General features: G+C 41.8%; 1 protein-coding gene across 7 annotated transcripts in view; it reads left to right on the forward strand.

Annotated features, from left to right (window-relative positions):
- DAPK2 (death associated protein kinase 2) overlaps positions 1–21110 on the forward strand; it is a 157147-nt gene that overhangs the window by 118373 nt on the left and 17664 nt on the right. For 4 of the 7 annotated variants that reach the window (XM_029575118.1, XM_029575119.1, XM_029575120.1 and 1 more), the window contains 3 exons: positions 8506–8658; positions 9499–9544; positions 10193–11568. In XM_029575118.1, the coding sequence (XP_029430978.1) occupies positions 8506–8658; positions 9499–9544; positions 10193–10843 (850 nt within the window). In that variant the 3' untranslated portion in view covers positions 10844–11568. Of the gene's footprint in view, positions 1–8505; positions 8659–9498; positions 9545–10192; positions 11569–21110 lie in introns of those variants that run through there. The other 3 variants (XM_029575121.1, XM_029575122.1, XM_029575123.1) reach the window with 1 other exon arrangement.

Consider the following 21110-nt stretch of genomic DNA (forward strand, 5'->3'; position numbering starts at 1 on the left):
TGTTTCTCATAGGATAATGACAAGCAGATTAGCCAGTGTAGGAATAAGACAGATTGCTGTTATTTGCGCAAGGAACTGGTTGAGCAGTGGAACTCAGAGAATGATGGTCAATGGAGTCCATTCAGATGAAGGTAACGTGATCAGCGGAGTTCCTCAGGGCTCACTAGAGTCAATTCTAGTGACATTGCAGAGGGACTTGAGGGATAATGTGCTGGTTTTTAGTTGAATCAAAAACCTGTAACAGGGTTGACACATTAGGATGGGAGGAAAAGTTAAAGGGAACTTTAAAAAAAATGGAAAAATAATTTGGAAAGGTTTGGAAACTAAGCTTAAAAAGAAAATGGTAAAATCATTCATCTGGGTCACAAATGTCATTAGCGATTTATCAATTAAAAGGACACAAACTGGCAACTGTTAGACAGACCTAGGAATAATAATTTCAGATTACATAAAGGTTGTCAAATGGAGGACAATTTTCAAAGGCATTTATGTGTGTAAATTGGCTGTTCCGAAATTGTCCTCTTTCAGTAAGGCTAAAGGTCTGTGTGATGTCTGACAGTGCGTACACTTTTAACTGCATTTGGGAAGGTGTTCCTAAGGGTGTATTTTGGGCCATATTGGAAAGTAATGCACAAAGATTGGATCGGAAAGGCTATGCACCTTATTTTCCAGGTGTTATTATTTAGGAGAGTTGTGGGTGGATCCTTGGACCAGTGGCAGATGACCATGCCCCCGGGGAAAGATCCAGGGAGGGACCACCGGTCAGGCTCAGAGTTAGGAGACAGACACACACTAGTTCTTTTATTAGATAGTATACTGAACCACCAGAGGTGGCAGTAGTGAGCTGGAACGCCCGGCTGGGCTGTAGTCCCTCAGATACTGGAACAGCGATCCCTGGAGGCTGAGCTGTAGAGAAACTGAAATATAGTGAGTAGGCAGGGTATGCAGAGTTCATGTACCGAACCTGATGGTAACATTCACACAATGGTCTCATAGAAGCCCAGGAGCTGGAATGAAGAAGGCCCTCGAGGAGCGAGTACCTGGTTCCAGGGAAAGCTCTGAGAGAGGAATGGTAACTCACAGATGTAGTAGGCAGCGATGACTTCCAGGCAGAAGTGAATTCCGAAGAAGTCCGTTAACGAGGGCCCTCGAGGAGCGAGTACCAGTTCCAGACTGCAATCTACAAAGTAAGAGAGAACGAGGCCCCCGAGAAGCGGGTACCTCTGGTTAGTCCGAGGAGGCAGAGTAGCTTGGAAAGACGTAGGGAGTCCGTTGCCATTTCTTGCTAACTCGAGTTGTTAAATATCTGAAGCGGATGACGTCATCTCAGGGGGACGCCCCTGAGGTTCGCACCACTTCTGGTACTTGAGGCGGGGCCACGCCGCGCGCACGCCCCTAGGCATCAGGTCAACATGGCGGATTGCAGCGTCAGGCCAGTCCGGGGATGCTGGACGAGGACGGCCGAAGCTGCCGCGGCAGCCAGCCTTCCATCAACCCCGGAGGGAGTCGCCAATGTGGTAAGGTGGGCGGAGTGGAGACGTCGGGCAGCGACAGTCACAACACCAGGGAAAATTGACCTGCATGAGAAGCAGACGCAAATGTCTGCGGCATGTTGCAAAGTGAAAAGTCATGCACACTTTGCCTTGGAAACTTGGTGCAAAGTAACACAGGAACATAGTAACAAGGTAATGTAGTAGCACAGGAACATAGTAAATGATGGCAAATAAAGACCAATAGGCCCATTCAGTCTGCCTAGCGGTGATTTTATGTACATTTACCCAAAGATCAAATTTCCACATGGAATCCATCCCCCAATCTCATTTAGTAGAACAACTCTGAATAGTGAAGAGCTTCTAAGTAGACATCAAGATGATATCAGGGCCTAAACAAATGTGCTAAGGAGACCTTCCAGAGAGGAAAACTAAGCAGAACTGAAAATACCTATCTGACTGAAGCATATAGAAACTTGAGAAGGAGGATGTATATAAATATCTAGGAATAGAGAAAGGTACAACAAATAAGTACAAATCACTGCGAGAAAAGATCAGCAAACACTACTACAGGAGACTGTAATTGATATTGAAATTGCTTTTGCAGCACAGACTTAAGATACAAGCCATCAATTAGTTTGCAATCCCCATACTCTCATACAGCTTTGGAATCATAGACTGGCCCCTTAAAGATCTTGAAAAATTGGATGAATAAGGAAACTCCTTAATGCTCACCAGATAATCTAGAACCAGTGTTTGACAAAATTGTACGTCCCAAGAATTGAAGGCAGTATTGACCTTATAAAAATATATTACACACACCACAGATCTACCATTATAGACCTAAGAACATGCCATACTGGGTCAGACCAAGGGTCCATCAAGCCCAGCATCCTGTTTCCAACAGTGGCCAATCCAGGCCATAAGAACCTGGCAAGTACCCAAAAACTAAGTCTATCCCATGTTACCGTTGCTAGTAATAGCGGTGGTTATTATCTAAGTCAACTTAATTAATAGCAGGTAATGGACTTCTCCTCCAAGAACTTATCCAGTCCTTTTTTAAACCCAGCTATACTAACTGCACTAACCACATCTTCTGGCAACAAATTCCAGAGTTTAATTGTGCGTTGAGTGAAAAAGAACTTTCTCCGATTAGTTTTAAATGTGCCACATGCTAACTTCACGGAGTGTCCCCTAGTCTTTCTAATATCCGAAAGAGTAAATAACCGATTCACATCTACCCGTTCTAGACCTCTCATGATTTTAAACACCTCTATCATATCCCCCCCTCAACCGTCTCTTCTCCAAGCTGGGCATATTTAGCAGCATCAACAGGTCCAAGTATTCAAAAGTTCTGAAGTATGAAAGTGAAAGGTCACAACCTGTCTCTATTCTTAAACTTGGGCAAGCATTCTGACAAACAAGAAATGAGTGAGAATCCACCAGCACACTTGGAGGAAGAAGCAACAGAATTTGCAAAACAAGAGAATTTTTTTGGAAAGAGCCAGACCAGCAAGAAAGGAAAAACAATAGGCAACAGTGGAAAATGCAAAGAGTTACTTTAGCCGACACAAGTTGATCATAACCTGATGCAGTAATGGCTTAAGGAGAGCTGAATTAAAAGATGGGCTATTGATAGTGGATTTTGGACAAGATGGTTCACAGTTAGGATAGAAAAAAGTTAAAACAGATACATGCAGATTCTGTAAACAATACTGCAGTTATCCATTTTGTCGGTGAATGTAATGTGCTGATGTCAGAAGGCCTGTACTATAACATAGCTGTTATCAGAAAAACTCTGGAAATATGACCTGACAGATTCTGCATAAAATGAAGAAGTTGTAATCACCTGCTACATATTCATTCCAACCACTGAAAAGCTTGATGGAAGAAAACCAGATGGTGGTAAAGGAGAAAAATCACAAGAACCTCATTGCTAATAGAAGTGTCTGCACAATCTATGGAGAAAAAAAAAGATCCTCAAGTACCAAGAGATGAAATCAGAACAAAGAAAATGTGGCGGAAACGCACATAAATAGTCCCAGTTGTACTGGGCACCGCCACCGGCCTGATTAAAAAGAGCTGCAAGTGTACTTTGATATGTTGCCTGTACATATTACCAGGGATGTGCATTCGTTTAGAACGAATTAGGCAATTTCAACGAAATTTCAATGAAATTGCCTAATTCGTCAGGATTCGGGAGACCCAAATCCCGAAACAGATTTTTCACGAAATTCAGGAAAAATTTGTTTTCGGGTTAGCGCAGGGGGGAGGGGCACATTTATTTTAAAAAAACAAACCCAACCCATCCCTTCAAATTTACTTAATTACAATCCCCACCACCATCCTGATCCCCCCCCCCCCCCTCAAGACTTACTGAAAGCCCTGGTAGTCCAGCGGGGGTCCCGGGAGCGATCTTCCGCTCTCGGGCCGTCGGGCCTGCCAGGAGCAATGGACGGCCGGCGCGGGCCATCCATTGCTCATTCCAGGTGACAGGGGCCGACCAATGGCACCGGTAGCCCCTGTCACATGGTAAGGGCAAAGGGCCACCGGCGCCATTTTGATTAGTGGCAGCCGATGGCCTGAGAGGGAGAGATCGCTCCCTGGACCCCGCTGGACCACCAAGGCTTTTAGTAAGTCTTGGGTGGGGGATCGGGATTTTGGAGGGTTTGTAATTAAGTAAATTTGAAGGGTTGGGGGGGGGGGGGGTTCGGTCAGTTTCCGAAAACGAAACGAAAAAAGTTTCCGGGTTCGGGGAATGGACCGAAATGGTCCACCCCAAACCCAAAAATGAACTGAAAAAAAAAATTGTGCACATCCCTACATATTACATCCTACGAACTCCAGACGGAAGCTCTCTCAGGTACAGTGCAAGTACTAAGGCAAACATGAGCAGTAAATATAAGAGACTGAGATTGTATCCAACGTACCCTAGCTTACGAGTGAAGTGTATTCCTGTCACAGTGTGAGAGAGTACCTCTGAGAGGCTTAAAAATGTATTCAAAATGTACTTGGAGAAAAGAAGGGAGAGGGACAATATGATTAAAAAATCATTCAAGTATTTATTACGTACTGGAAGTTGCAATTTCCCATATTCAAAAACAGGATATCATGATGTAAAATTGGAGGGTAAGAGGTTCAGAGGAAATACTTTTTACTGAGAGAATTGAACAACTCACCTGCAGAGGTAGTGGAAACCAGTATCACAACAGAATTTAAACAGGGGTGGGACAAATGCAGAGGAGAGAAGTAAGAACAGAGTTGCAAGATTAGGAGATTGCCTGTGTGTTGGCTTGGGTATGGGAATTTGTATGCCCATGGTCCCAGAATGATAGAGGACCAATGGGGAAAGACAACAAAACTGACTTGAACAAGGAGCGATATCCTGCAGGTGGTCAAGCTTGTATGACTGACAGAACAGTGACCCCCGCTACAAACTTTGAATACAGTTAATGAGGAGGCAAATGCTTGGCGTTTGCTAAATAAATAACTGAGTGGGTCAATTGATCTTTGTCTGCTGTCATCTACTCTGTTAAGGTGACATAGGATACTAGGATTTTCTCAAATAAATTCTAATGCTGTACATTAGGGCACAAGTACTACTGTTCTCAGATGCATAAAGAAGTATTGTATTGTCAGGTAATTAAAATGAAGCCTTTTCTTTGTCTTTGTAATGAAATATAATCTGGCCTATATGTAATAGCAATGAGATGGGTGGATCACCAAATTATGGCAATATTTACTTTCTCACGCTGTTACAAAATATTTGAGCAGCTCTGTTACTTATGTGATACTGTCCACAGAAGTTTGCATACTGATGAGATAATTAATTATCATAGCAGACATTCTGAGCCAATGTTGAGGGCATCAAATGACTCAGCAAGGACAATTATCTGATAATGGCCATTATCTAGGGTACTATCATTCTAAAAAAAACAACAAAACTTTTTAAAATTACTTTTAATGTTTTTAAAGTGACAGGTTTTTTTAAACCAGAAAACTAGTACAAAGTTTTACTGGAGTCATCAGGTTTTCACTTTCCACTAATGCTCGTTGACGGGCCGATACAGTACAGTTTTGATTATTGCTCCCATATTGTACTTGAGGGAATGGAACTTTAGTAGCACCCAAACTCACGGCCGATTCAGTAAAGTCCGCGGGAGAGCTCTCCCGGCGCGCACACAGGCCACTCGCCTGTGCGCGCGATTCTGTATTTAAATGAGGCCTGGCGGTAGAAACAGGCAAAAGGAGGCGCTTGAGACACTAGCGCGTCCCTATCGCCTCCTTTTGGCCCGGAGCGGCGGCTGTCAGTGGGTTTGACAGCCAACGCTCAATTTTGCCGGCGTCTTTTCTCGAGCCCGCTGACGGCCACGGGCTCAGAAACCAGACACCGGCAAAATTGAGCGTCCGGTTTTTGACCCGACAGCCGCGGGCCGACTTCAAATTTTTTTTTTCTTTTTTACTTTTTTTTACCCTTCAGGACCTCCGACTTAATATCGCCATGATATTAAGTCGGAGGGTGCCCGAAGAAAGGTAGGCGCTAATTTCTGAAAGCAAAATGTGCGGCTTGGCTGCACATTTTGTTTTCTGAATTGCGCGGGAATACCTAATAGGGCCATCAACATGCATTAAGTCGGAGGTCCCGAAAGTTAAAAAAAAAAGTAAAGAAAAATAGAAAAAAAAATTTGAAATAGGCTTGCGGGTTGAAAACCGGACGCTCAATTTTGCCGGCGTCCGGTTTCCGAACCCGTGGCTGTCAGCGGCTCGAGAACCAACACTGGCAAAATTGAGCGTCTGCTGTCAAACCCGCCGACAGCCGCCGCTCCTGTCAAAAAGGAGGCGCTAGGGACACTAGCGTGTCCCTAGCGCCTCTTTTTACCGCCGGCCCTAATTAAAATAAATTAAAATACTGTATCGCGCGCAAAGGAGAGTGGCCTGTGCGCGCGCTGGGAGAGCAGGTGCTCACCCACTTTCCCGCATTTTTACTGTATCAGCCCGACAGTAAAGAGTAGGCATCTTTGGTTGTTTGTTATGAAATGTAGATTGCAAGCTCTCTTTTATGATTTTGTACAGTGCTGTGTACATCAAGCAGCGTTATAGAAGCGATTATTGTTAGTAGCAAATGTATGAGATCATGCCTAATGGTGAGCAAAGAAAGACCTTCAAAAGCAGCCAATACCATCTTGGAACGTTCACCTTGTGTTCCATTCAAACGTTTCCAACTCGCATCCAGAAAATAGATGCACTAGAAGAGGTTGCTTGTTGTTGTTTGTTTATTTTCACGTTTATGTGCCGCATTATCCACAAGCATGCATTCATGAGCTACGTGTGGGACATGAAGTTGACTTGGGAATTTTCTTTCATGCCAGGAAACAGTTGAAAACATTTCATGGAAATTTGCACAGATCTAGAAACACAAATCCCCTATAAGTTGTGAACATCACAAAGTGAAAGGAAAAACTTTTCTAATTAGGTCACAGTGCCATAAGCTGTGAGACTGATTTGTTATGGAGCATCCGTTTTTGAGAAAATAGTGCTCGTGACAGCGAGACTAATTGCACCGGCTAGAGACACTGTACCGGCATCCTTATTGGCGTCCCACTGCATCCTATGGAGCTCCTGGAATCAGCTGCTCCTTAGCATGGCCTTCCATTCTTTTTGTTGATCTGGTAGTTCCGCCTTTCTCCTTTTTCTTCCTGCTCCATCGGATCCAATGCCAGAATTCTGTCACCATGAGCCTTCATTAACAACTAATTTTAATAGGCACCGCCCCCCCCCCCCCACACACCCACACACAAATACTGTTCTGAGTCTAGTCATTGCAGCAACAGTCCTGAGGCCAGAAGCCATGCACCAAGATGCTTTCCAGAATTAGTTTCACGGGCTGTAAATCCAGCCACCAAATGTCACCCTTAACGAAGGCCACAACGCTTTCCCTTCCTTCAACCCTCTAGTGGCCGTTAATGCTACGTTCATAGTATCCCCAGCCCAGCTGACCCGGAGTGTGATCTGGAACTCTAACCAGGGATCTTTTGTTGGCAGCACACAGTACAGCCACTGAGCTGCCAGGCCGACCCAACTACCATTCTTATATCGACCTTGGCACCCGTGCCATATCAAATTTATTTCACTTGTTATCTAAGCCAGATACGGCCAGGCCACTAACAGCAAAATGCTTCAGGTATCCTCCTACATTTAATCCCAACAAAGTAGGTAAATGTTTAAATGAAAAGTATTTGTACATATTATTTAATGTATCCTTAAAATGATCCATCTTCAAATGCCCTCAGATCTAATTGCAGGAGTCGGGCACGTGATTGCTTGCAGTCTGAAAAATCAGAGTTGTTTCCAGGTACTGAAAGGGAACACATATCCAGTCACGTTTACTCTGATCTTGTGAAGGATATCTGCACCACTGTCCTATTACTTATCACAGCTGGGACTTTCTCTGAGTCCCTTTTCCTGTCCTCGTATGTGTGAACTTCATTTTTTTAGAGAAGCAGAAGATTGGAGTTGTTCTCCTAGATCTGGTTGGCCCTGTTAGCCAGGCTGACTTGACTTTGTGAACTGTCTGAGATTTTTTTTTAAATTTTAGCATAGTCCATGAAAATTCCCATTAGACGTCATTCAGTGTCTCCTGGTGCGGAGCCTAAGAAACTCTAGATGGTGTCCTCTGCAAGACAGAACAAAGGAAGCTGAGATGGCCCTCTGTTCAGAAATATTGCTCCATCAAACCCCTGCACATAGGACTATTATTGCAAGCACAGGTTGCTGCTGCTCAGTGCTACAGCGAGCAAGAGAAATTAACAATAAAAATGTTACGTAAAGAGATGTGGCTGTACCCTGACACCTACTGCAAATGTTAATTGCCTCTGTTGTCGCTGTGATTCTCGGGTGAAATTTTCACCACAAATGTCTGGGGAAAAATCTCATCACTGCTCCCAGGAAGTCGCGACAGCACATGCACGCCCTTCACGACGACCTTTCTGTGAAAGTTGTTTTCTTTGTGTTTTAGGCTGAGTGGGGCATCTCCTTTCCTCGGAGAAACCAAGCAGGAGACCCTTGCAAACATCACTGCCGTAAACTATGAGTTCGACGAAGAATTTTTTAGTAACACCAGTGAGCTGGCAAAAGACTTCATCAGGAAGGTACTGGTGAAGGATACCAGGTGAGATGATAATCCCTTGTTTTGTTTTTCTGAAATGCATTTACTTCATTTTCTTCTCCTTTCCTATGCAAAGTGTGCTGGAATGAATGCGCAGAGGGGGGACCTTGCTCTGCATGAAATGAAGACATTTTGGCTAATTTCCCTGCATTGTGAAGTGAATTTCATCAGTGCCTTCCACTGTCATTTCATTTCCTAGTGCAAACTGCACAAATGCAGTAGTGGCTTTGGGACAGCTTTGATAGCGGCACTTACTATGCGGAAGTGTTTGTAGTTCCTGAAACCATGCATTTCAAAGTACAGTTTCTTCTAAACTGGACACTGGAAAATGAACAGAATCCGAACACTAGTATCTAGGAGAAGGTATTGCTATGTCCAAAAAAAATGGGGATTTTGAGTTGTCCCCTGTAAGAGGCTTCTAGCAGGCTCAGAATCAGCTCTCTGTGTTGTAGGAGAGAGAGCTAGAGGCTTTGTCACCCTCTCTGTGTTAGAGAGGACAGACGTGTTACTGTGAATGAGTTTGATACTGAACACCTTATAACCCAAGGCATGGAAGATGAGGAGGGAGGAGGAAGAAAAGCATGAAAGAGTAACAGAAAATGATATGGAAAGATTCATGTTTAAATATTTGAAACTTCAAAGTTACAGACCACTTTATGTGGAACAAAGAGAGAGGTAGACACTCTCATTATCAAACACAGGTTTTGGTTCTCTGTTACGTGGTTCATGTTGCTGTCCCCTTGGTCAGGAGAATGAAATCTTGTTCCCCAGCACAGTAAGGAACTTTACAATGTGTCTTCTCTCTCCATGTTCTGATTATGGATTTAACCTTTGTTGTTGTAGAAAAAGACTTACCATTCAAGAAGCACTCTCTCACCCCTGGATAACGGTAAGGCCAAAAATGGTGGGTAACTATGAATAAGCATGTGTGCTGTGTTTTAATTCTGGCTCATGCTATTTTTCCTGCTTCTTACCAGTTGCCTGAGATAAATCTTCATTTATTTTATGGGCGGAGCACTATAAAACACAAAAATCTGTCCACTTCCTGAAATGGGCCCAGCTCGAATTGCACAATTGACATTTTTTGTCCTTGTGCTGGTCTTGAATTTTTTTTTCCCCCCCTAAGACCTTGTCTTTGGAAAATTTTTCATTTAGAGATGGCTTTTTCTAATCCTAGCATGAACAACTGATGGAGTTTCAATATTGAATTTTCTATTTTTCACAATACAAAATAAATTGCTGCATTCTCTGAATATAATTTTTCCCCAATGATCTGTAATTGCCAGCATTTATTAATGGTTCAACATTCGACATGGACACTGCATACAGAATGGCACATTTATGCGATGGGAATGCGTGCAAATAATTTTGATTGGAATCCACTTTAGTGCATGACTAGATTGCCTGGAAATGGAGTCAGAATCCTGTTGAAATTATAGTTAACGTCGTTTGCATCCCTTGGCTGCAATGTGGCTTTGTGTGATGTTTTTAAGTTTTTCAAGTAATAGCTAGTAATACTTAGTTCTTCTGTCTGAAGACTCATCAATCAAAAGAAGAGACAAAAGTCCAAGGAAACAAAAAGACTGAGCACACACAGCTCAAGACCAAACGTCTAAAGGAATACACCATCAAGTCCCATTCAAGCATGCCACCCAACAACACTTACGTCAACTTTGAAAGATTTGCTCAAGTGGTGGAAGATATAACCTTGATGGAAAGCAATTTCAGTGCACTTGCAGTGTCCCATGATTCCCTACATGAGGACATTGATGCTCTGATTTCAATATATAATGAAAAAGAGGCCTGGTACAAAGAAGAAAACGAAAATGTAAGACACGATCTCTCACAGCTTCGGTATGAGTATCGGAAAGTTGAATCCATGAAGAAACATCTCCAGGATGATATAAAGTCTGTAGCATCCAGTCTCAATAGTATTACTGGAAAATACACTGAGCTAAAGTCCCAGTACATGTCTCTGAGCCAAGAGCTTTCAGAAGAACTAAAGTGGATCCAGGAGCTAATGAATGGATTTCAACTGGAGAAGAGCGATGGGGGATACATGAATGAAAACGTTGCCTCTGTTTTCAACAAGGATGTTAATGAGTCACTCACAGAGTTGTTAAACAGGACCTGTAATGAAGAACTGCTGTCAGGCTTGAACCTCAATGTTGCAGATTCACGTCAGTAACTTGGACTGACATAACCTTTCAGTTCACTCTCATCTGGAGGATGGCTTCCTCGTTAGTAGCTAACCCTGTTCCCATATCATTTTCCTGTGATGACTATGATGGCATCATCCTCATAGATATCAGAATGGCCTCATTGATTAAAGTGACAACATCACTCTGCAGTGAATTAGCTGACTGAAAGGTCATGGTCTAACTGAATCGCAGAAGCAAAATCAATTCCTGAAACTGACAGTGCCATTGTTGACCAGAAGGGAAAATTTTGATGAGTAGTGTTAGCATAGTAGGGGACTTGATTCATCAGGGTCTTTTCCCATAGAAACAAAATGGGAGAAGAGCCTTAGTGAACCTATCTGTTGGATCTGGTCTAGTGAATAAAGAGACTGACTAGTTAAAAAAGTCAGTAAAGGAAATGTTCATTGTTTTTTCAGTTTTCATGTAAAGTTGGGAGAGAGATGAACTGTGGGTAACACAACTTGTCATGGCTTGCATAATATTAAAAGATGAAATGATCAAAATGTTCACTATAGGAATTGATGTCACAAATGAATATTCACTGACATAGTTTGGAAAGTTAATATTAATGGAGGGCCAGTATTTCATGATATATTCAATAGTGACATCAAACTTTAGGGGCAGTAACTGTAACCCTTTCATTTTGAATGTGTGTGCATGTGTGTTATGAATCATTTGATTTAACTTTTAATAAATATTTTATATATTTTTTTCTCTGCTATTGTTTCTTTCTTTTTGTGCATCAACGATAGCATCTCCAGGTGACAAATGTTCTCGCTGGGCTGGAGGGAAAGTGGTCTCTGAGATTTACCTGCAGTGCTATTCCTTAGTCTGGAAGGGTTCTGGCAGTAGTGGGAGCCGTTTTCTCTTTTCCCTGTCATTTAGTGCATTGCCTTCACCTAAGCCCAACTAAATCGCATTTTATTTTGTTTTTCTTTTTTTGTGCTTTTCTGATCTGGCAAAAATTTCAGCCCAATTCCATTGTACTTCCAGCTCAATTGGAACCACGGATGGAATCTGGGGCCTTGAACCTTTTTTCATAATTATAGAGGGATTTTTTTCCCTTTTCCACCTTGGCAGTGATAGTCCTGGGCAGGAGGCTGTGAACCGCCATGATTGGATACAGAATGACGGGATACAAATGATAATAAATACATAAATAAACTTCAAGAACCCTGTAACCGTAGACTCTGAAGCGAGCTACTAGGTTATGACCTTGACTCCCCTGAGTTCTGCCTCTGCAGCATTCCCAGCCCGGGCAACAGAAGAACCAACTCGGGGACTAAACAAAGGACCTTCCCTGTAGCAGTGCACAGCATCTGCTATCTGAGCTCCTGGGTTGACCCAGACCCCATTGTTTTCAGTAAACATTTTTACCTTTATATTTCAGGGATATTGTGCTCCTTTTTTTCTAAAATAGATCTTAGCTAAACAACACAGGGTCTGATTTTATCAAAGGTTTTCTATTATTCTCTGCAGGGGGGGAAAAAACGATCACTCAGACTGAAATTGTGTTGCAGTGATTCAGTCCAAAGTAGTCAGTTTATCCGTCAGTCACATATGGGTCAAGTAAGAAGATGATTTGTTCAGTTTATTGACAGAACCATTTAATATGATAACAGATAGGTCCATAAGACCCATCTCGTCTATCTAATTTGCTTTTTTCATAATGCCATAGGCCCCTAGTTGATTTATCTCTTTCCCGGATCCTCTGTGCCTATCTCATGCCATCTTGAATTCGGTTACTGGTTTTGCCGCCACCACCTCCTTAGAAGGCTATTCCATCCTGTCCATGAAAATATATTTCTAATCTACTTCCTTTGAACCTCAGTCTCTCAGAAGTCAAAGTGGCTGTTCCTGCTCCTTCTCAGCCAAGCCTCAAAACTTTGTCCGGGGCCGAGTCACCAAGTAGGAATATCTGATCCAATAAACCCCCCCCCCCCCTGCAGGCAGATTCTTGGACTATGAGTTGAGCCTGCAAATGCGGATCAGTTTGTCAGCCCATCTGTAGTATTTTGGTTTCTAATTTCATGGATTTCAAAGGAAAGAAGGCTCTAGAAAGAGAGATCATGTGAAAGAAAGTAGACTCTAGAATAATCTAAATAAATATTTCTTTACAGCGAGGCTAGTGGAACAGCCTCCCTGTAGAGGTGGTAGCGGTAAGGACAGTCTCTGAATTCTGAGGGAGTGATAGGGATTGTAAAGCTAAATAGTTGGTGTGGACAAGCAGACTAGATAGGTCATATGGTCTTTTTCTGTCGTCATATTTTTATATGTAAGTGTAAGAAAGATACCCCAAGTACCTCTAGCATGATCTTGTGAGGGAAAAAGGAGAAAGGAATGTAGAGGTTGGAGTGAGGAAACAAGAGACAGAAGGAAGGGCTGTAAGAATGAACCTGCACAGAAAGTGTAATAGGTTCAGGAATGAGTTATTTTCCTGGCAGTCTGCATCATGCAAAATAAACTAACTGGTACATTTTAAAAGGAACACGCATGCGCCCAAAGATACCCCTCATTTTATAAAGTACGCGCGTAGCATTTAAAATACTCATGGCGCCTGTATGCTGACAGCCTTTACATGGGTACCTTATGCACTCAGGGGAGAGAGAGAGTGAGTGCTTCTGTATAGGGTCAGTCTGATGCTCTTTATATAGGTAGCACTGTAGAGGGGCACTTTGAATCGGGGTGGGTTGGGGTTGGGGGTGGTGTTACAGACACATTCAGAGGGATTCATTGTAAAATTGACATCACTAAAGAATTTTTGTCTTTGTAAGCAATGATGGGCAGACTGGATGGACCGTTTGGTGGTCTTCTGCTGTCATTTCTATGTTTCTATGAGTTGATTTGTACTCTGCAGTCTCTCAAATCAACTCCTTTTCATCGCTTTTAAAGACTAAAGTTCTATAGTGATGTTAATTTTACAATGAATACCTCTGAATGTGTCTGTAGCCCCACCCTGATTCAAAATTTCAAAATGCCCCTTTACAGTGCTACTTATATATAGAATGTCAGATTGACCCTATAACAGTCAGTCTCTTCTCTCTCTCTCTCTCTCTCTCTCTCCTGCGCCTCATGAGGACCAGTAGCAAATTTATGGAGACAACATACGTTTGTTGCCTTTGCAAAATTTGTGGTTACATGCGTTAGTCTTGGAATGCCCATGCCCTGCCTCCTTATTCTGAACGCACGTATGCGCATTCTTCCTGGCTTCTTAAAGCTTGCACGTGGCCCACATATATATATGTGTGGCTGTTTTTGTGTGAGCAACATTTTTAAAATCTACCTCTAAGAGAACAACACTCACTATGTCTTATGTGAAACAATGAAAAGATATATTTTCTGTATAATATACGCAGAAAACAGGTGCATATTATGAGAACACCTGAGACAAATCAAAACAGAATATATATACAGTATATCAGCACAATAAGCAAGAGTAATTTTCCCAACTAATAGGGAGTAATTTATATATAGAAGCCTAGTGGAAGCTGTCACCTTCTTGGAAAAGTGTCTCCAGGCCCTCCCAAATAGAGTCTGGATCCCCTATCTCTAATGCTGCATTAGTACCCTTCAAAGATACCTCTCGCTGAGCAACTTTCCCCTTTGATATACTTTAAAAGCTGCTCTATCTCCTTTTTAAAGGTTAGCGCCAGCAGCCTGGTTCCATCCTTGTTAAGGTGGAGCCCATCCTTTCAAAAGAGACTCCCCCTTCCCCAAAAGGTTCCCTAGTTCCTTCCAAAACTGAATCTCTTTTCCTTGCACCTTTGTCTCATCCACGCATTGAGACTCCGGAGCTCTGCCTGCCTCTGGTGACCTGCGCGTGGAACAGGGAGCATTTCAGAGATTGCTACCCTGGAAGTTCTGGATTTCAGCTTTCTACCTAAGAGCCTAAATTTGGCTTCCAGAACCTCCCTCCCACATTCTCCTATGTCATTGGTGCCCACATGTACCTCGACAGCTGGCTCCTCCCCAGCACTGTCTAAAATCCTATCTAGGTGACTCATGAGGTACGCCACCTTCGCACCAGGTAGGCAAGTTACCAGGTGATCCTCATGCCCACCAGCCACCCAGCTATCTACATTCCTAATAAACCGAATCAACAACTATGATAGCCAACTTAACCCTTCCATCCAGGGGAGTAGCCCTGGGAGACTCATCCTCGATGTGAGAGGACAGTGCACCACCTGGAGAGCAGGTCCTTGTTACAGGATAATTTCCAGCTGCACCAACTTGATGTTCTCCGATCATGAGACCTTCTTCCTCCAAGGCAGCACCAGGGCTGCCAGACTGGAGTTGGGACTTGGTTACTGTGTCCCTGAAGGTCTCACCTGTATACTTCTCTGTCTGCCTCATCTTCTCCAGGTCTGCCACTCTAGCCTCCAGAGACAGGAGCTTTTTGCATCAGATGCACATGTACAATTTCTCACCGGTGGGTAAAAAGTCATACATGTGACACTCAATGCAGAAGACTCGGAGGCCCACCTCTTGCTGCTGGACTGCTACTTTCATCTTACATTTGTTCAGTTCCTAGTTAAGTTTTAGGTTGCTATTGAAGTAGGGATGTGCACAATTAGGGTCCTTGAAATGTATTAGTGTATTCTCTGGTAGTGACCTACAAGTGAATAAACTCTTGATAAAGTGAGGGGAATTTCTGAATTTAAATTAAAAGGCTGATTAATTTTATTTTTTGTGTGAAAGTGTCACTTGCCTATAAATTAAAGGATGAGCTAGAGGTGGGAGGGGAGGGAGGGGAGGGAAATCCAAACACACAAACTTCTGTCTTTTGCCTGTCTCTCTGACTACCTATTTAATACAAAACACACAAAACTCCTGGTTTTTACCTGCCCTCTGACTAGCTATTCAATACAGACACACAAATGCACTAAATAATATACCCCAATAGTTTACTTAAGTTTTTAAAAATTTCCCCAAGCAGTTCTTACCAATTCTTTTCAGCCCCCAACAAGATGATCCTCTCCTCTCAGTGCTTCCCCTGAACATAAATGAAATCAGTGGAAAAATGACTAGTCCACTGATTTTTCTCCTATGCGTGTAGGAGTAGCCTAGTGGTTAGAGCAGCGGGCTATGAACCAGGGAAACCAGGGTTCATATCCCATTGTCTCTTCTTGTGACCTTGAGCAAGTTACTTTACCCTCCGTTGCTTCAGGTACAAAATTAAATTGCAAGCCCACTGGGGATAGGGAAATTCCTATAGTATCTGAATGTAATCCACTTTGAAGTGCAGAAAAGCTGAATATAAAGTAAATATCAGTCATTTTTTCCACCAACATTGAAATTAGCAGGCAAAATGAAATAAAAACTGAAAACAAAGGTCTTTATGTATCTTACTTACCAAATATTGCCTCCTAGTTTGTGTGTGTGTGTGTGTGACCCTCCTAACTCATGACTGAGCTAATCTAGATACCTGGGGCAGTGCAGACTTCATTCCAGTGGATGAGCAGATATTGATGTGGCCATTGGGTTTGCCCTATAGTCTCATATAAATTAAAGATGAAACAGAAAGGTACAAGCAATTAAAAAAAAAAAAAAATCAGTCAAGCCAAGATTAGAAATACAGGAATAAAAATCAGCAATCTAATGGCACAGCAATCAATAATTAGAAAAAGTACCCCAAGAGTGGTATGGAGGCAGGCCACGTCTTGGGTGGCACCAACATTTCTGTTCTGGGTACGAGATCTCCCCCAGCCATAAGTCTACAGCAGCGTTTCCCAACCAGTGTGCCTTCCGGCCAGATTAGGTGTGCTATAGGCTCTGTTCTCAGCACTTTGCAGCAACACCAGCAGTGCTCGTAGGTAGGAGCTCCTTTCTGCCTCTTTTTCCTAGCTACAACATGAGCCCTGGAGTAGGAGAAGTAGCCATGACATGGATAGCAAGGCCTCATTTTGTGTGGCATATATGGTGCACCAAGTACTTCTGTTTTCTCCTTCCTGAGCCACTGTCTGAGTCCTTCCAACCTCTGTCCTATTCCAGGCTGAGTGAGATGGGTACCGCATGTTCTTATCACTGGATAATGACCCATTCTGAGTGTTGGGAACAGTAACAGTGGAGGAGCTATGGCAGTCACATGCAGCAGTCAAGGTAACTTGACTTCTCCCTTCTCCTGCACTTGTATATAGAGGGAGCTGGTTCATTGTGATACGTTCATGGTGTCTCTGCCACCACTGTTTTAAAATTTGGGAGAGATACTGGAGGGTTTTCAGTACTTCCCTAGCTCTTTTTTTGGCTGTATGAGCCCTCTCTATATTTGCACTGACTACTACTGCATGGAAGTTGGTGTACCACACAACATTTTTTTGTTAATGCAGCGATGCCTTGGGCTTGAAAAAGTTGAAAAACACTGTTCGACAGATACTTAATAACGATACCTTATGCCACAAACACCATTCCTTACCAAATCAAAAAAAGCAGGTGACTGGTCTAATTTAATGGCAAGAAAGATCTTCATACGTGACTACTGGCAACCTCAGTCAGGGAAATCAATGTCATAAATATAATCATTGATCCTTATTTAAGTCCAAATCTTTTTTTTAATTGCAATGAAATCTTTGTCGTCTTTGACTAAAATGTTGTGAAACATATGTGTCTCCTCTAATAAAAATCAATATATAAATCAGTACTTAGCTTGTACTAGAAAAGCTATCGTCTTGACCAATTGTAATCCAAAAGTGATATCCTAACACCAGAACCATGTTTTGAAAAGTCTGCCTCAGAGGACTGGACTTAAAAAATGGACGCATGTTTATATTTGTGACACTGACTTTCCTGAGGTCGCCAGTAATCATGCATAAAGGTCCTTCTTGACACTATATTAGATTGGTCACTTGCTTTTTTGATTTGGTAAGGGTCTTAATAAAGATATTCACATCCATAGATTTTTTACCTGACATACTCAGATAGCTTCCTTGGTGGGAAACTTGCATCAAAGAAAAGTAAAGCAAAAATATAACCCAATTACAAACTGATGATAATCCCCCTACGCAGCGAGTGTCTGATCTGGCCAACCACTTACACAGTGTTTCTCTACTCCGTCTGTTGGGTTCTGAGGAATCTCTCAATTCAACATTTTCCAGAAGAAAGAATCACATCTTGGTACATTTCTTCTCGATCGTCATACTTAACTATTTAAGCCTAAATTAAATAAATTAATTCATTTATTTAGTTCAGTGTGATTACCTGCTTTGCAGAAACTCTCTCAAAGCATATAAAATACAAATACAAAACAAAATTATAATACTAACATACTATAACTCCTTAAAGAAATCCAGCTTCTGGTGCTGTAAAGTTTGATGGCACTTTTCATTCTTACTGAAACCCATTCTCAGCATGACATTAAGTGCTGTGGTGCTTCCATTGACATCTCTCAGGCGAGATGCTAACTGAGACGCATCCTGTTGTGTTATTCTTATCCTCTTTCTAGCTGTTTCTGGATGTTGAAGGTTGGATAATCACAGTCTCATCATGGTGTCTGTGAGCTTTTCTTAGCAGAAGACAGAAGAGGTTCGCTATTGCATTATGTAGCCCTCAGCATGTGCTCCTCTCTGGAAGCTCCATCTGGGTCTGAGCTTGTAGTATCAAAGACCTAACAGGTTCAGGCTGTCTGAGGCTAGCCCAATTTACTTTGTTAATTAGGCTTATCTAAACTCACCATATGATAAATACAATGAGGCAGAAAAATGTCTTCACTACCATAGAGCCTACACAACATTGGCTACAAGACTGCATCTCAGTTGATGTATCTGGTAGAATAATAGTTAAGTTGTACATAGGACAAGTGATTTCACCTCTGCAGGAGCCGAAAATGGAATAATGATTGAACATACAAAACATATAACTGAATAAAATATATTATTAGTGTATTATAAGCAATTTTGCTGATGCACAGTGCACATATTTGAGAAACAGTAAAAAAAAAACCAACACAAAAAACCCCCCATATTTCATGTGGTAATATTTATTGAGGTTTCCGTTTCAGAATATTTTAGAAAGATGAAGTGAAATCGTAAAGTTTGTTTTATGTTCTTTTACTTCAAGTGAGGTGTACTGCACTGTTTGAAGGATTAAGTACATGTTTAGACACCAAGAGAGGCATTGCCAAGATATGCAAAGTGGTTGATTTATAATTGGTACTGGGCGTTCATGTTGTGGTAGGTTAAACCATTAACTAACCCAATTATTTAGGGCCAGATGTAGGAAGGAGTTTGCTCTGTTCCTGTATCTGTGGGGAAAATGCTTTGATATCTGGCCTTTAATGTAATTACTGCATTTCTTTAGATTTCCTGCATGAATGTTTTGAGCTGGGGGGAAAAAAACCTCCTTTGCATACAACTGTGTGCGTGGGAACATCAATATTTAATTCTTGAGTGACAAAGGCTTTCATTTTCTGTGATGTATGAGGCTCCTGTTTGTCAAAAGGGGTTCTCCAGTTCTGAGCCTGGGCTCTCACTCTTCTTGTGATGGTCATTATTTTATTACATACAAGTGATACAGGAAAAAAGGACTCTGCAGACAGCATGTGACTGTGGGCATCAGGTTAAAAAATAAAAAAATGGGAAGGTTACATTCCAGCAGAGATGAGAAATGAGAGCATGTAGGTTGTAAAGAGGAGGGCAGAAGCTAATGTTGTGATCGGCAAAAGGATGGGAAGTGCTAGAAGATGTACTATTTAACCCTGCAGGTTTGTTGGTGTTACAGCTGGATGGCATAGCTACATAATATTCATTCTTTAGGACAGGGATTTGTTTAATATTTGTTTGTAGGACCCACATGAGTATTATTTTCTTTGACATATTGGGCTATGTTTTCAAAAGCTTGCATAGAAGTTAGACATCTAAAATTTGTACCTAGATGGATGTTCGACATTAATAAAACATCTGACATTTTTAGACAGCCCCTCTATACTTTTGCCACCCTACCGGTAGGATGGACTCTGGTTCCCTCCTGCTGATGACATTGCAGGAGCCTGGAAGAGGGGCTGGTGAATGCTACTGTGAGGGGTGCCAGAGACCCCACTACTATCTCCATAAGGGTTTTATCTTAGGGTGATAGGGGCCTGGCCCAGAGATCAGATTTCAGTGGGATAGAGAACTGGAGGTCCACGCATGTTGTTTTGGAGGGGAGGGAAGTATAGTCAGGATAGAACATGAGGCCTTGGGGGGAGGAAGAGAGTACTCATGATGTGGGCCATCCAACCCATATTGGGTCTCCTATCGCCAGCAATCATTGACCAGTTCGCACGGAATGCAGGGGGCATTGCACAAAACAGCAGTGACAGAATGGCCATGTTTAGTTTAATGCGACCACTGTAATGCCACCATGTTTATATTTTATTTATTTAACAAATGCAATGTACTGCATTTCTATGCCAGTTAGTATATAGACCCCTTTTTCTTTTGTAGTAATCATATTTTCAATTCAGGTTTCAAGTTGTGTGTAGCATTTCTGGTTCCATGTCACTTATGTCAGATATTGGCTATGTAGGTGTAAGAATATATGGAAAATCCTTTTGCTCCAAGTTATAACCCTTTGTTTCAATAAGAAAATAATTGGTTTTAAGATCTGATGGCCATTTTGAAATTGCATTACTAATTTGTATGTGTTTATAATAACGTATCCTTCTGTTTTCGTGTGTCTATAATAACATCCATATTAAGCATGGCATTCAAAATCCCGGTACTCTTAAGACAATGGGAACTGACACTATGGTCCTTTCTTGTGACGTCAGATACACATTTATGCTTCCCATGGCATCTATAATTTATAATTATTTCTACTACACATAGTTTTTTTCTATATAATTCACATTTTTTTAAATATTTTCAAAAATATTAAGATTATTATGAACTAAGATATTGTGTTTAATAACTATGGTTTGCAATATTTTGTATGTGAATATGGATTGATGAGTCTTTAAATTTTTATTTTGAAATGTAAACTTTTGATTGGAATAAACCTCTTTCAGTTGAATTGCCCAAAGTTTCTATGAGGTACTTTAAAAACAGAAAGATGGACATGTTTTTGGAAAGATCTCTTTATAGATACATGAAATGTGCTAATCAAAGTGTAGCTGTATAAATTGATTCAGGTGGACTCAAGGAGGTACATTTTCAAAGGCTTTCTCGGAACCTGGTTGGGTAAAAATTGGCTTTACACAGTGCAGTTGAATCTTCCGAAGTGGATTTTTGGACATCTAAAAGTATGAGTGCATTTTTTTCAAACAACAAAAAAAAAAGGGGT

The sequence above is a fragment of the Rhinatrema bivittatum genome, chromosome 13 (assembly GCF_901001135.1).
Source record: "Rhinatrema bivittatum chromosome 13, aRhiBiv1.1, whole genome shotgun sequence".
In the NCBI taxonomy this organism is placed as follows: Eukaryota; Metazoa; Chordata; class Amphibia; order Gymnophiona; family Rhinatrematidae; genus Rhinatrema; species Rhinatrema bivittatum.